The sequence below is a fragment of the Desmodus rotundus genome, chromosome 7, assembly GCF_022682495.2.
Source record: "Desmodus rotundus isolate HL8 chromosome 7, HLdesRot8A.1, whole genome shotgun sequence".
NCBI lineage: Eukaryota > Metazoa > Chordata > Mammalia > Chiroptera > Phyllostomidae > Desmodus > Desmodus rotundus.
The window spans coordinates 136,406,866-136,419,479 of record NC_071393.1 but is presented as its reverse complement, the minus strand read 5'-3'; the positions used below and the strand labels follow the sequence as shown (position 1 = coordinate 136,419,479).

At 50.6% G+C, this 12,614-nt stretch overlaps 1 protein-coding gene across 6 annotated transcripts in view; it reads left to right on the top strand.

Moving 5' to 3' along the window:
* The first annotated feature begins 925 nt into the window (after positions 1–925).
* The window catches only part of PPP1R13B (protein phosphatase 1 regulatory subunit 13B), a 78,349-nt gene continuing 66,660 nt past the window's right edge, over positions 926–12,614 (top strand). For 4 of the 6 annotated variants that reach the window (XM_053928577.1, XM_053928576.1, XM_053928575.1 and 1 more), the window contains exon 1: positions 926–1,199. Coding sequence is in view for 2 of the 6 variants with exons in the window: in XM_053928575.1 (XP_053784550.1) it covers positions 1,191–1,199 (9 nt within the window). In the remaining 4 variants the exon portion in view is untranslated. Of the gene's footprint in view, positions 1,200–1,331; positions 1,352–2,127; positions 2,275–12,614 lie in introns of those variants that run through there. The other 2 variants (XM_053928574.1, XM_024567637.4) reach the window with 2 other exon arrangements.

Below are 12,614 nucleotides of genomic sequence, written 5' to 3'. Positions count from 1 at the left end.
GAGTGACTGGCACAGTGTGGAAGGCACAGAAGGATGTCTGCCCGCTGGTCAGCCTTTCCTAGGGCCTGCTCCATGCCGCGAGCTAGGCTCTGGACACAGGGGTGATCCTGCCCAGCGCTCCGTCACTCAGGCACGCAGGCCAGAGGAAAGGGTGTCACGGGAGACAAGGTTGTAAGGACAGATCTGGAGCCCGGAGAGGAGAGCTGAACCCTGCCCTGGGACATTGGAGCCACGAAGGTTGCTGGCACAGGTGGACACAGGTAGTTTAGGTCGGGCGCACCGCCTGGGAGGAGCCAAGGCTGGAGAGCGGAGACCCCGCTGGCCTCAGGAGCAGGCTGCCAGGAGGCGTAGGAAGACGCGGGCTGGGGGGCGGGCAGCTGTCCTGGGGCCGGAGCGCCAGGCGCGTTTGTGGGTGCATCCTGAGCATTGCGGAGCCGCATAACGCGGACGGTTCCGGGAGCACCCACGCCCCTCGGGCCAGGCCCCTCTCCTGCAGCCCCACGGGGCGCCGGGAGCAGGGGGTCAGGCCGCAGTCAGACGCGGTGCGTCCCGCCCACCCCAGCCTTCTGGAACCCGCGGTTCGAGTCCTGGCCTTAGTGTGACTCGCTGTGGGGTCCCGGCCGGGCACACCCCTCTCTGGGCCTCGGTTTTCCCATGCTCAAGGTCTCGGAGAGTCCGGGCTCCGGGTCCCGCGCGGCCCCCAGCCCAGAAGTAGACACGCCCGGTGCTGCTAGGGCCAGGCATCCAACCCTCCCCCCGCGGGAGCGCGGACGCTCACGAGCGCGCTCGCACCTGGCCGCGGCTGAGAGTGAGGTTAGATGGGCGGGGCCTAGAAGCTCCGCCCCGCCCCCGCCCCCGTCAGGCCAATCGGAGGGGGCGGATGGCCCCGTGCGGGGCGACGCGCTGGGGGCGGGGCCAACACGGGCTGAGGAGAGAGCCCGCGGGCGGGCAGGCGGTGGCGGGAGGCGTTCGGGCGGAGGCGGCGGCAGCAGTGGGTCCCAGAACAGCGACGCAGCGCGCCGGCGGCTCAGACAGGCCCGCCAGGCTCCGCAGCCCGCCGCAGCCGCCGCCTCTCCGCTGAGGGCCCGAGAGTGCGGCGGCGGCGCGCGGCCTGTGAGGACGGCCGGAGCGGCGGGCGCGGCGCCGAGCGTCCTGTCAGGCGGCGGAGGGCGTCGCGGACCCGCGTCGAGATGATGCCGGTGAGTGCGGGAGGCCACGGCTTCCTCCGCGGGCCGCCGGCCAAGCCTCCTTCCGCGCTCCCCGCCTCGGGCCGCGCGCAAGGCCGGCCGGGCGGGCGGGGAAGGAAGTAGCCTGGCGGGCGCGCCGGGACCCGCGACCCCGGGACGGGCAGGTGGGGGCGCGCCGGGCTGTCAGCGCAGGTCGCGCGGGGGGCGGGGGTCCGAGGTCCGGGAGGGTCGGGGACGCGGGCGGGCCGCCCTGTGCTGCGGGGACCCGGGCCGGCGCCCCCTCGGCCGCGGCCCTTCCTGCCGGGGGAGGGGCGGCAGAGCGTGAAATCGGAGCCCCCCCCATCTTCCGTCCGTCCTGGCGGGTGGGAGCCGCGAGGCCGTGGGCGTGTGGCGCTCGCCGGGTCCGCGGCTGGCGACGCCGGTGACCTCGCCTGCAGTTCGCTGGGCGCGCATTCCGGGAGTCGGCGTCGTGGGCCCGCCTGTGGTGGTCGCGCCCGGGAGCCGCCGCTGCCCGCAGCCCTGCCGCGAGCCCGCTCAGGGATGGGGCTGCAGAGCCGCCGGGGGCGCCCCGTCCCGCGTCTGCGGGCCGCCGACGCTGTGCGCGGGGGCGGAGCGGGGCTCCCCGCGCCGGCGCCGCCTTTGTGCGGCCCCCGGAGTGCGGGCGCCCCGCCAGGCCCGAGACCCGGGCCGCCCGCCCGCCCGCCGTCCTCTACGAGCCGCGGCGCCCAGTGATACTGTCGGGACCCGGTTCTGTGCGCTAAACGCCGGGACCCCGGGAAAAAGGCGGCGCGGGTGCTGCCCGCAGGGACGGGCGGGCCTTCCGAGTGCCCGTGCGCCGAGTGGAATTCTCAGGCGCATTCGTAGTAAATAGCAACGGAGTCGTCCTTTCAACCTGCAGTCCCTGCGGTGAGAAGCTGGAGCGTTTCTGCCCGCGCCCTGTCTGCTGTGCGGCGCCGGAGGACGCGAGATCAGCTTTCCCCGGTCTTTCGAGTCATTTCCTCCCTGGGCATCTCCTCGCCCCTCGCCCCTCGGAGCGGATCCCGGCACAGCCTGTGCGCCGCCCCCCGCGGTCTCAGCCGGCTGATCCGTAGGTCCTTCTTCGGCGCCGGGCTGGGTTGTGTCCCTAGACATTGGGTTTTCCGCGAGTGATTGTCTTGTCGTCTTGTCGTGGAGGGCAGTTGGATGCGCGTCAGAAGTTCGGAGTCGGTACTGGTTCTGCTACTTGTCAGCTCGTGTGACCTTGAAGGAGGCAAGGCCTCCCAGCAGGAGTTCAGTGGGGACGGAGACTGGACGGTGCCCCGGGCCGTCCCGAGGTCCGACAGGGTGTTGTGTCCCAAAGGGCCTGTCAGACGGAGTGCCACGCAGGTGTGGCCCCGAAGGGTCCGTTCCGTCCGAACCTCTGCGGGATGAGGCGTCGGGACGCGCCGCCGGTCTGCTGGCTGGATTTGGGAGGCGTCGTGGTGTGGGGCTTGGAAAGCAGCTTAGTGAGACGGTGAGAGGGGCTGTAATCGCGACGAAGGGTGTCTGCAAAATTCTGACCGGTTTCGTCCTCGGCGGTCTTTCACTCCGGTAACGGGAACTTGGTTGCGTTTCCACACGGCACGTCCCGGTTTCACCTCTGTGCCCAGGGCAGAGTGGCGAGTCCCTGCCTCCCCAGGCTTCCCTTTTAAAGGCCTTCGCTTGTCTTGCGTTTGGGTAGTTTCTTCACCATACTCAAAATACTCACATACTGCTTTTCAACAACGTAGCGTCTATTAACTATTTAAAACACACTGCTTGTGTTTTAAAATGCCTTCTAGAAGCAGATGGTGTTTCTCTTAGTCCCTCTTTGGGGCCTTGAACTTTGTATTTCCTTCTTGATCCCTAAAAATACTGCCTGTAGCATTGACTCCGTCCTCTGTTTCACAGTCGGGGCTGATTGTAGATTTAATGGAAGTGTAAGCAACATGTGATTCTTACCTGACACTATTTTAAACTACATCCCGGATAAAAACAAGAGTCTCTTCCTTCGTCGCGCATTCCGTGCTCACCATCCTGGTGAACCGTCGGCGCGAAACCGATGGCGGTTTGCAGAGGAGCGGCGCTTCCAGCGGGGGTGTCCCGTGAGCCGCACAAGTGCAACTTTGAATTTTCTAGTGACTGCCTGTGGAAGGTGGCATTTTAAAGCTATCTTTTATTAACTCATCAACAATACTCTCGTTTTAACACATACTCGGTATGCCACATTTGCTGGTGTGGTATTTCAGTTTTTGTACTAAATCATTGAAATTCGGTGTGAATCCCGTGTGAGTTGCTGCAGTTTCACCCTTACAGCACATCCCGGTTCAGGCCCCCCGCTGCTCAGTTGCCGTGTGCGTTTAGTGGCAACACGGGTCCAGCAAGGGGGGTGCCACCCGCTTGCGGCCCAGGACGGCTATGAATGTGGCACAACACAAAATCGTAAATTTACTTAAAACCCTTTGGTGCTCATCAGTTTTCGTTAGTGTTTGGGTATTTAATGTGTGGCCCAAGACAACTCTTCTTCCAGTGAGGCCCAGAGATGCCAGCAGGTTGGACACCCCTGATAGAATAGACAGGGTCTGGCAGGAGTCAGGCCTGCTTGAGTGTGGTTGGTAGGGTAATAACATGGGTGTGATAATGTACAGTTTTAATTTGAACAGTTCACCTCGAATGTGATATGGCGGCTTGAGTGTGATGTTGTTATGTTACAGAATTGCATGCTTATGGTTTTGTAATGAAAGGCGCTGCCCTGGCTGGTGCGGCTCAGTGGACTGAGCGCCGCCCTGTGAACCAAAGGGTCACCGGTTGGATTCCCAGTCAGGGCACAGGCCCGGTTGTAGGCTGGGTCTCCAGTGCGGGGCATGCAAGAGGCAACCACACAGTGATGTTTCTGGCCCTCTCTTCCTCCCTCCCTTCTCTAAAAATAAATAAATAAAAATTTAAAAAGATAAAGGGGGGGAGGTGTTTTTTGTGCTGGATCCTGAATTTTAGTTTGAGAGTTGGCAGTTCCTGTGCAGTGTCCGTGGTGCCTTTGAGTTGGTCACGTGGTTTTTACTGCCGCCCTCAGGCTCTCAGGTGTGGGAATCAGTGAGACACCATCTGACTCTGTTCTCATCTGACACATTAAAGCCTTGGAGGAGTCTTCAGTTTGCCCCTAAGTAGAATTCTATGACTGTCTGTTTTTAAACAGTTTTATTTTAGAATTTTCCCTTGTCAAAACAGTTTTGCATGGTTGTACCTGTAGTTGTTCACTTTGTCAGTGGATGGCATTTTAAAAATGATTTCTCCAGAAACAGGCTATATTTAATATTTTCTTAATTTATTAATTTGAGAGAGAGGAAGGAGCGAGGCAGAGAGAGAGACCTTGATCTGTCACCTCACTCATTTAGGTTGGTCCTTGTATGCGCTCAGACGGCACCCACACCCTCACAAGCGAGGGCGGTGCTCCAGCCCACCGAGCTAGCAGGCCAGGGCCTCTCAGTGGGCAACACTTTTGTGCATAGCTGAGATGTATCTGGGGAACGTCACTAAGGACACTTTTCCGAAGGGATGTTAACTTAAGTAAAGGAAGTTGTATGGCCCTGAAGCGTGTCTCATTCATAAGAAAGGCTCTCTGGTAACAGCATTCTGGTTGTGCCAGCAGCGGTACTCATCCCCGGGAGACATCTCTGCCCCGTGCGCCTAGCTGGTTCTGCTCACTGCTGTCCTGAGAGCCCGTTAACCTTTGCACTCACTACAGGCTCTGGGTTACATTGCCTTGTGCTTACTATTGGGGTGGCCACAAAGTCTGTTTAGTTTTTTTCCATAGAATAAAAGACACCTTTGTCATTTCCTTGATTTGGATGTTTTGAGTATGTTAGGTATCTCCCGCTATTGGCCTCTAGTGGGGAGAGGCCAGGGGTGCTGCTAAATAAACACCTTCCAATGCATGAGACAGCCCCATGGCAGAGAATTATTTCGCCAAAATGTCAGCAGTAGCAAGAAACTTCACATACCACTTCTGACATGTTTAATCAGCCACAGCACCTTCTCCACACACTGCACAAATCTTCTTATGCATTTCAGTTGCGTTTTTACCTTTCTTGAAATAATAAAGCATAATATATCAAAAATGTTGCATATCTTCTTTCACCTTCAGTATTAAAATGGCTGCACAAAAATTCACCAACTTTAATAAGTTTTTAAAAATGCATGCTGGTATGACAGCTGTGACAATACAATCTAACAAAAGTGTTTTGAATGAAATTAAAGACAGCTAAGCACTACTGGAGCCATCCTATGGAAAAAATGTAATGGACTTTTTGACCAACCCAATATTTAACTCACATTAAACAAACATTCACTTATTTCAGGTGTTCACTGTCTTACCAACTATGTTGAAGCATTTGGCATTGTTGGAACAGGTCTTTCTCTTTTAAACAGCTGTCATGTAATCAGTGAAACAATGAACTGGAAGTAGGGAGACTTGGCTTCTAGTCCTCTCTTGTTAGTGACCGTGTAACCTTTGGACTCACGCTCTTCGGGCCTCGGTTTCTCATCTGTAAAAGGAGTTGGTACGGGTGATTACCCCGTAGTACGGTTTTGCATGGTTTTGATTTGTAGCAGGTACTTTCATGAGGGTCAGTCATACTCATATTGGCTACATCAGAGCTTGAGGCTTCTGACACGCTTTGTTTGGACAGCCTTTTGGTAAGCTGCTGCAGTGTCTTTGTGTGATAGAGCAGATCGAAGCACTCAGTAGATGTTCACTGTCATTGTTAATTAATGATTAAGTCCCTTGGTAGGCTTAAATGTATAGCCTAATTTAGTAAACAACACAAAGACTGGAGAAATTTTTCTTAAAGGTCTATTTTTTTAAACGAAAATCACATATAATATCACCATTTAAAATAATAAAACTATTTCTAGCCTTTGGACTGCCCAGAAGTTCATAAGGAAAAGCAAAGCCTTGAACATACAAAGACATGTGTATAAAAGCTTTTATTATTAGTTTTATTGAACTCAAAAATAGTCTGTATGGATAACTCTTCTAAAGGCTACAGTACTAAGTACAACCATAAAGTCTTGCAGCTATTTAACTTCCTACAATGCAATTTAGTAATAGTGATCACTCAGTGAATAGCATTTGTCATCAACGTGCTGAGACACTGTGTCATAGGTTTTGTGGTGGTGTCTCTGTTTTCATGGAGAACTGAGGTCAGGAGGTAAGGAAACATGGCTCAGGTCCCCCAGCTAGTCAGTGGTGAGGGAAGGTTTGGAAACGGTCTCAAAAGCCTTTGCTCCTAGCCTGTGTGCCAGTCACTTAAGGGAGTTTGCCGTAGCAAAGGTAGTTTGCTAGAAGTGCTAGTAAATTGAGTTTGGCTAAATTTCCCTGCTAATGCTCAGCTCACGTGAAGCTGACTCTTTAAAAGAATCCCAAGGTGAATCATTTTCATAAAAAATGAGTTTTCACCATTTTGAGGGAAAACTATTTTAAATGTAAATGTGTTAACTATATTTTTCCTTTTCAGCATCCTACTTTGAATAGCGTATGCCAGTATATGTGCTTGAGAGTTCCTTGGGATTTTTATGAGGATAGGAACTAGAAATATCGCCAAGTTATTATGTTGAAGTTATGTAACTGGTCACCAGCATGCATTTTGTGTGTGCCTGCACAGGTGGGCAGTAGCTTCTCGGTGAGAGTCTGGTGGGATTGGTGCCTTGCAGTGCTGTTGCCACAGCTCTCTCACAGAGTAGGGCTCCAGGAGGGAAAGGGGTGATCATGTTCTGTTGGAACACCTTCTTGCCTTGATGGCTTTGTTTTATTGGGTTGGCCAAACAGTTCATTTAGTTTTTTTCCTATGAGGGCTTTAGTAGCGCTTAGTTGTCTTTAACTTCATTTGAAACAATTTTGATAGATTGTATTGTGACAGCTGTCATATCAGCATGCACTGAAAAAAAACTTAACACAATTGGTGAATTCCTGTGCAGTCATTTTAATATTGAAGATGGAAGAAGGTGTGCAACATTTTTGGCATATTATGCTTTATTATTTAACGAAAGGTAGGTAAAAACGCAACTGAAATGCAAAAAAGGATTTGTGCAGTGTGTGGAGAAGGTGCTGTGACTGATCAAATGTGACAGAAGTGATGTGCAAAGTTTCTTGGTACTGTTGACATTTTGGCCGAGTAATTCCTTGCTGTGGGGCTGTCTCATGCATTGGAAGGTGTTTAGCAGCACCTCTGGCCTCTTCCCCACTAGAAGCCAATAGCGGGAGATACCTAGCATGCTCAAAACATCCAAATCAATAAAGGTATTGGTGAAAACGAAAAAGGTGTTTTTTATTTTATGGAAAAAACCATATGGACTTTTTGGCCAACCCGATATTTTTCTGCAAAGATAGCTGTCTGACTGTTGTTCATACTATTCAATAATTGGTGAGCAAAACCTGCTGTTACTGGATTTTGTGAAATGAAAATCTTTGCATTGTGACTTCATGCAGAACAATAAAAGACTGGTAAAAAGAGGTAGGTTTGATGAAAATAAATGAAGTGTACATTTTAGTACAGAATCTTGCTAGTGACTTGTTAGTGTATGTGGAGCACACGCTAACCGATGTTTGGGCAGAATCGTGATTTATGACCTATGTTGTGACTGTAATCGGAACTCAAGCAAATTCAAAGGCCCTGTGGCCAGAGCACGCTGAGCTCACTGCAGAAATGCAGGAGGCCTGTGTGGCCGGAGCTGACTGAGTATGTGGAGGGGGGAGGGCCTGGAGGAGATGCGGCCAGAAAGGGGGTGTCGGCTCTGGCAGGGCCTTATAGGCTATGGTAAAGACAAAGGATGTGGAGAGACATTTTTTACGTGAAGAAATGAAATGCCGCTGTTTACTTATTGTATTGTAAGCAGGAATGAGTAGCAGGCATGCCCAGGTGATTTCACTGTGGCACGAAAGTCGCTTGGCTTACCTGTGGATTCTGGCATCCCGCTTTATTGGCTCTGTGACCGTGGGTAAAGTTACTTGACCCCTTAGTTCCTTGTCTCCAAGCTGAGGATAGTAATGGTAACCTTATAGGGGGTTCGGATGTTCAGGTGGAGTATTACAGGGAAAGGTGCCTGCTCTGTAGTAAGTGTTAGTTATTTGTAAGGAGTGTCATTTCCTCTGGAAGGCTTTCATTACCTTTCCCTTGGCCAAACCCACCAATAGAGGCATTGAACTTGTTGCATCTTTAAAAAGAAACCCTCACATACCATAAAATGCACCTTTTAATTGTGTATAATTCAGCTGTTTCTAGTGTAGGACCAAGGTTGTATATGTCACCACTGTCTACTTTGAGAATATTTGCCTGGCGTGTCTTTGCAGTACTTGGCATAGTTGCAGTCTTACACACGGGCTTGTGTGACTGATCAATGTCTGGTTCTTGTCTTAACTGTAGTTTTTTGAGGCCAGGAGCTGCCTCTGTTTAGTTGCTGTTTACCACCAACGCCTGTCCCAGTGACCAGCACGTAGTTGGTGTTCAGTGATGACTTGTTGTATGAAGAAGACGTGTTATGGAAGGCGGTGTCGGAACCAGTTGTGAAGAGGTGTGTGTGCGCGGTAACAGGGTTCTCACTTGATCCTGTGGGTGATCAGAAACCACCAAACATTTTTTAAAAGTAGAGTGATACAGCCAGACTTGTTATGAGAGAGAATTCTGGCCCCAGGGGAGGGAGAGGAAAGAGGACAAGCAGTGAGGAGACCAGCTGGTGCAGGCCTGACCTGACCTCCAGGAGGAGAGAGATCCCATCAGAAGGAGGTGACGTAGACCTGATGCAGTGAGTGTGAGCCAAGAGTGAGTGCGTGCAAGTCAGTGTGTTTGCTTGCATGTGTGCGTACATGTGAGCGTGTATACCCACGTGTAAATGTGTTTGTGGTAGAGAGGAAGGAAGTGCAGTAGCTGGAGTTGAGGATAACAAATTTATTGCTTCAGCAGCCAGGCTTGTTTTTCCCTTAAGATAGAGAACACTTGAGAAGGAATTGGCTTAGAGGGCTCTGTGGGGAAGAGCGAGTTTTATTTAGGCTGTGTTGAGCTTGGGTGCCTGCTAGATCCAGAAAAATACTAAATCTTTTTTTTTAAGATTTTATTTATTTATTTTTAGAGAGAGTGGAAGGGAGAATTAGAGGGAGAGAAACATTGATGGGTTGCCTCTTGGCCCGCAACCCAGGCATGTGCCCTGACTGGGAATGGAACTGGCGACCCTTTGGTTCACAGGCAGGCACTCAATCCACGGAGCCACACCAGCGAGGGCTCCTCTTAAATCTTAAAATCTTTACTTAAATGTATAGCAAGTAAAAAAATCATTTGCTGTGTGTTAAGTGGTTTTCAGTGTGTTTTGGTGTTTCAGACTGCTGCCTGGCATCTGCAGCCCACCACACTCGTCATCCTTTGCGCTTGTCAGTTTGCCTGTCAGCCCCACCCTGAACCCCCACTAGGCCAAGCTCCCTGGGTCTCCCCCAGCTCTGTGCTCCCAGCACCGGCACAGTTATGCAGGGGTGGGCAAAAGCAGGTTTGCAGTTGTTTGTATGGAAAAAGGCATGCAGGTTATGATTATTACAATAGTTTAACTCAGAAGAATGTCTCTGACAATTGCAAAACGATCTCTGCCCACCCCTGTACGCACACTGTTTATAGCTGTGTGATCTGTGTCTGTGTGTTGATAATTTGTGTTCTGCTCTTTACTCTATTGCATGTTTATATTTTGCTCTAATGGCTGCCTTGGAGGTAATGTCAGTAAATAATAGTTAACCTCACAAGTGCTAGAAACACGGGTATAGACAGATTTTTGCCCTAACTGTAATTTTTTTGAGGCCAGGAGCTGCCTCTGTTTAGTTGCTATTTACCACCAGCACCCGTCCCAGTGACCAGCACGTAGTTGGTGTTCAGTGATGACTTGTTGTATGAAGAAGACGTGTTATGGAAGGCGGTGTCGGAGCCAGTTGTGAAGAGGTGTGTGTGCGCGGTAACAGGGTTCTCACTTGATCCTGTGGGTGATCAGAAACCACCAAAATGGAGCTAGAAATGAGAAGGGAAGTTTGGTCAAAATGTGAAGACAGATTAAGTAAAATTTGACAATTTCATAATTAACAGGAAAAAAAACCCTACAGTAGGAATAAAGAGTGTTTTCTGATAGGACATAAAAATGTGAAATGGTGTAACATAGTGGTTGTCAGCTCAGGCCCTGGAGCCAAAACTGCTTGGTTTCAAATTCTAGCTTTGCGACACTTACTAGTTCTGTGATCTTGGAAAAATTATTTAACCTCTTTGTGCCTTATTTTCCTATCTAAAAGGGGTTTAATAATGGTATATTTCTAAAGGTAGTTGTGAGGGTCACCAAGTGCTTAGAGCATTCTGTGGAGACACAGAATAAGCAAGGACTCAGTAAATGTTCACAATTCTTGAGCTTTGTCCAGCAACCATGAGGCTTCATGGTGGACAGGATTCAGGTGCACAGGCCGCACATGCACCTTACCCACCGAGGGCACATGTTTGTTCTTCACTCTGTAGAGCGTGCTGGGGGTTGCACATCTGTCGAGTTGATAGGATGGAAAGGGAATGGCTTGTTGGTCCTTCTAGTACCTTCTATTGTGCAGACCACAGCTCAGAACCAGAAGTGGTTTATCACTTACAGAATCACTCACTGTGGTACCGTGAGCTGAAAAACTCACTCTCCTCTTTCTGGTCTCTAACTAGATGACCCCTTCCAGGTGACTGTGAACAAATTGCCCCTCCCCTAACTGTGCTTCATTTCTCTCGACGGTACTTACGTTCACCTGGCATTTATTGGTGGAAGTGCCATGGAAACGGCTTAGTTTCCTCTTCCCAAGGCAGTGTGCCCAGTGCTTTAGGCAGGCCTCCAGTAGGTGTTTGTTTACTGAGTGGCCTCTGTGCACATTCAGGGCACATCACTTGCATGCTTCGTGTGTGCTGGGGCTGGGCACAGTCCCTGCTCTCCGTGAGCTCACAGTAGGGAGCAATCACGTGAACAAAAAATGCCATTCTGAAAGATAAGCGTTGCTCGAGTGGCAGGGCATGGTTGGGGCACAATGGAGACAGGAGTCTGCTTGGGATGTCAGGGGGGTTTTCACTGGGGAGGTGACACGAGTTCAGAGGGCTGAGGAAGGGGGGTGGAGGTGATAGGGAAGGGTTTAGAGGTGCAAAGTTTAACATGCACAGGGCGTCGAGGTCTGATTGCTGAGGGAAGGCGCCGGAACATGAGGCCAGATGAAGTGAGGGGGAGGCGAGAAAGGCAGGCCGAGGTCAGATTCTGAGGGCATGGCTGGTCCTGAGAAAGATATGAGACTGTGGAAGGCTGTTTTTTAAATTGTGGTAAAATATAAACAACATGAAATTTACCATTTTAACTGTTTTTATAAACAATTTTATTCATAATTATTTTTGTGTTTATTTTTAGAGAGAAGGGAAGATAGGGAGAGAGAGGGAGAGAAACATGCATCGGCCAACCAGGACCTGGCCCACAACCCGGGCATGTGCCCCGACCGGGAATCGAACCAGTGACCTTTCGGTTTGCAGGCCGGCACTCAGTCCACGGAGCCACACCAGCTAGGGCCCATTTGAACTATTTTTAAGCATATAGTTCTGTGACATTAGGTACATTTACATTGTTAGCAATCATCACCACCATCCATCTCCAGAGCTTTTTCATCTTCTCAAAGCGAAACTACTGTTGAAGGGTTTTAGGCTGAGAGCGAGCGCTCTGATCTGAGAGTCAGCGCCCGGTGTCTGGAGTGGAGGAGGGGTCTGTTAGGGCAGTCAAGGGCGAGAGGGTCCCTGAGCAGTCAGAGTGTTATCAGAGACAGACGCTGGCATTGAAGCCAGTTTGTAGAAGAGCCTCTTTAGCCCTCGCTTAACCTTTATTCTGGCGTGTCGCACAGGTCTGCATCTGAGGTTGCTAGGAGGGTGTAGTAGTGGGCAGACAGACTGCTGGAAACCACAGAAAGACACAGCTCTAAGCACAGCCTGAGGTTGGGTCTGAGGTCTGAGGGTGGACAGCCTGACCTAAGTCAACACCAAGGAGATCACAATTACAGACTACACACAGGGCGGTGAAGTTCCTCATGATGACTGAGTCACAAGAAAGAGTAAATAATATCAATAATGTAGACAGCAGCTGGATACATTTTAGATGAGCTCTGTCCAAGAGAAACATAATGTGAGCCACATAAAAAGTGAAAAAGAAGTAAAATTAATTTTAATAATATATTTTATTTAAGTCGCTATCTTCAAAGTATTATTTAAACAGGTCGATAATATTAAAACATTATTAATGAGCTATTTTAACATTTTTTCATACTAAGGCTTTCAAATTGTAGAACATATTTTATACACAGTACACATTTCACTTGAACTAGCTACACTTAAGTTCTCAGTAGCCCTGGGTGGCTAGCGG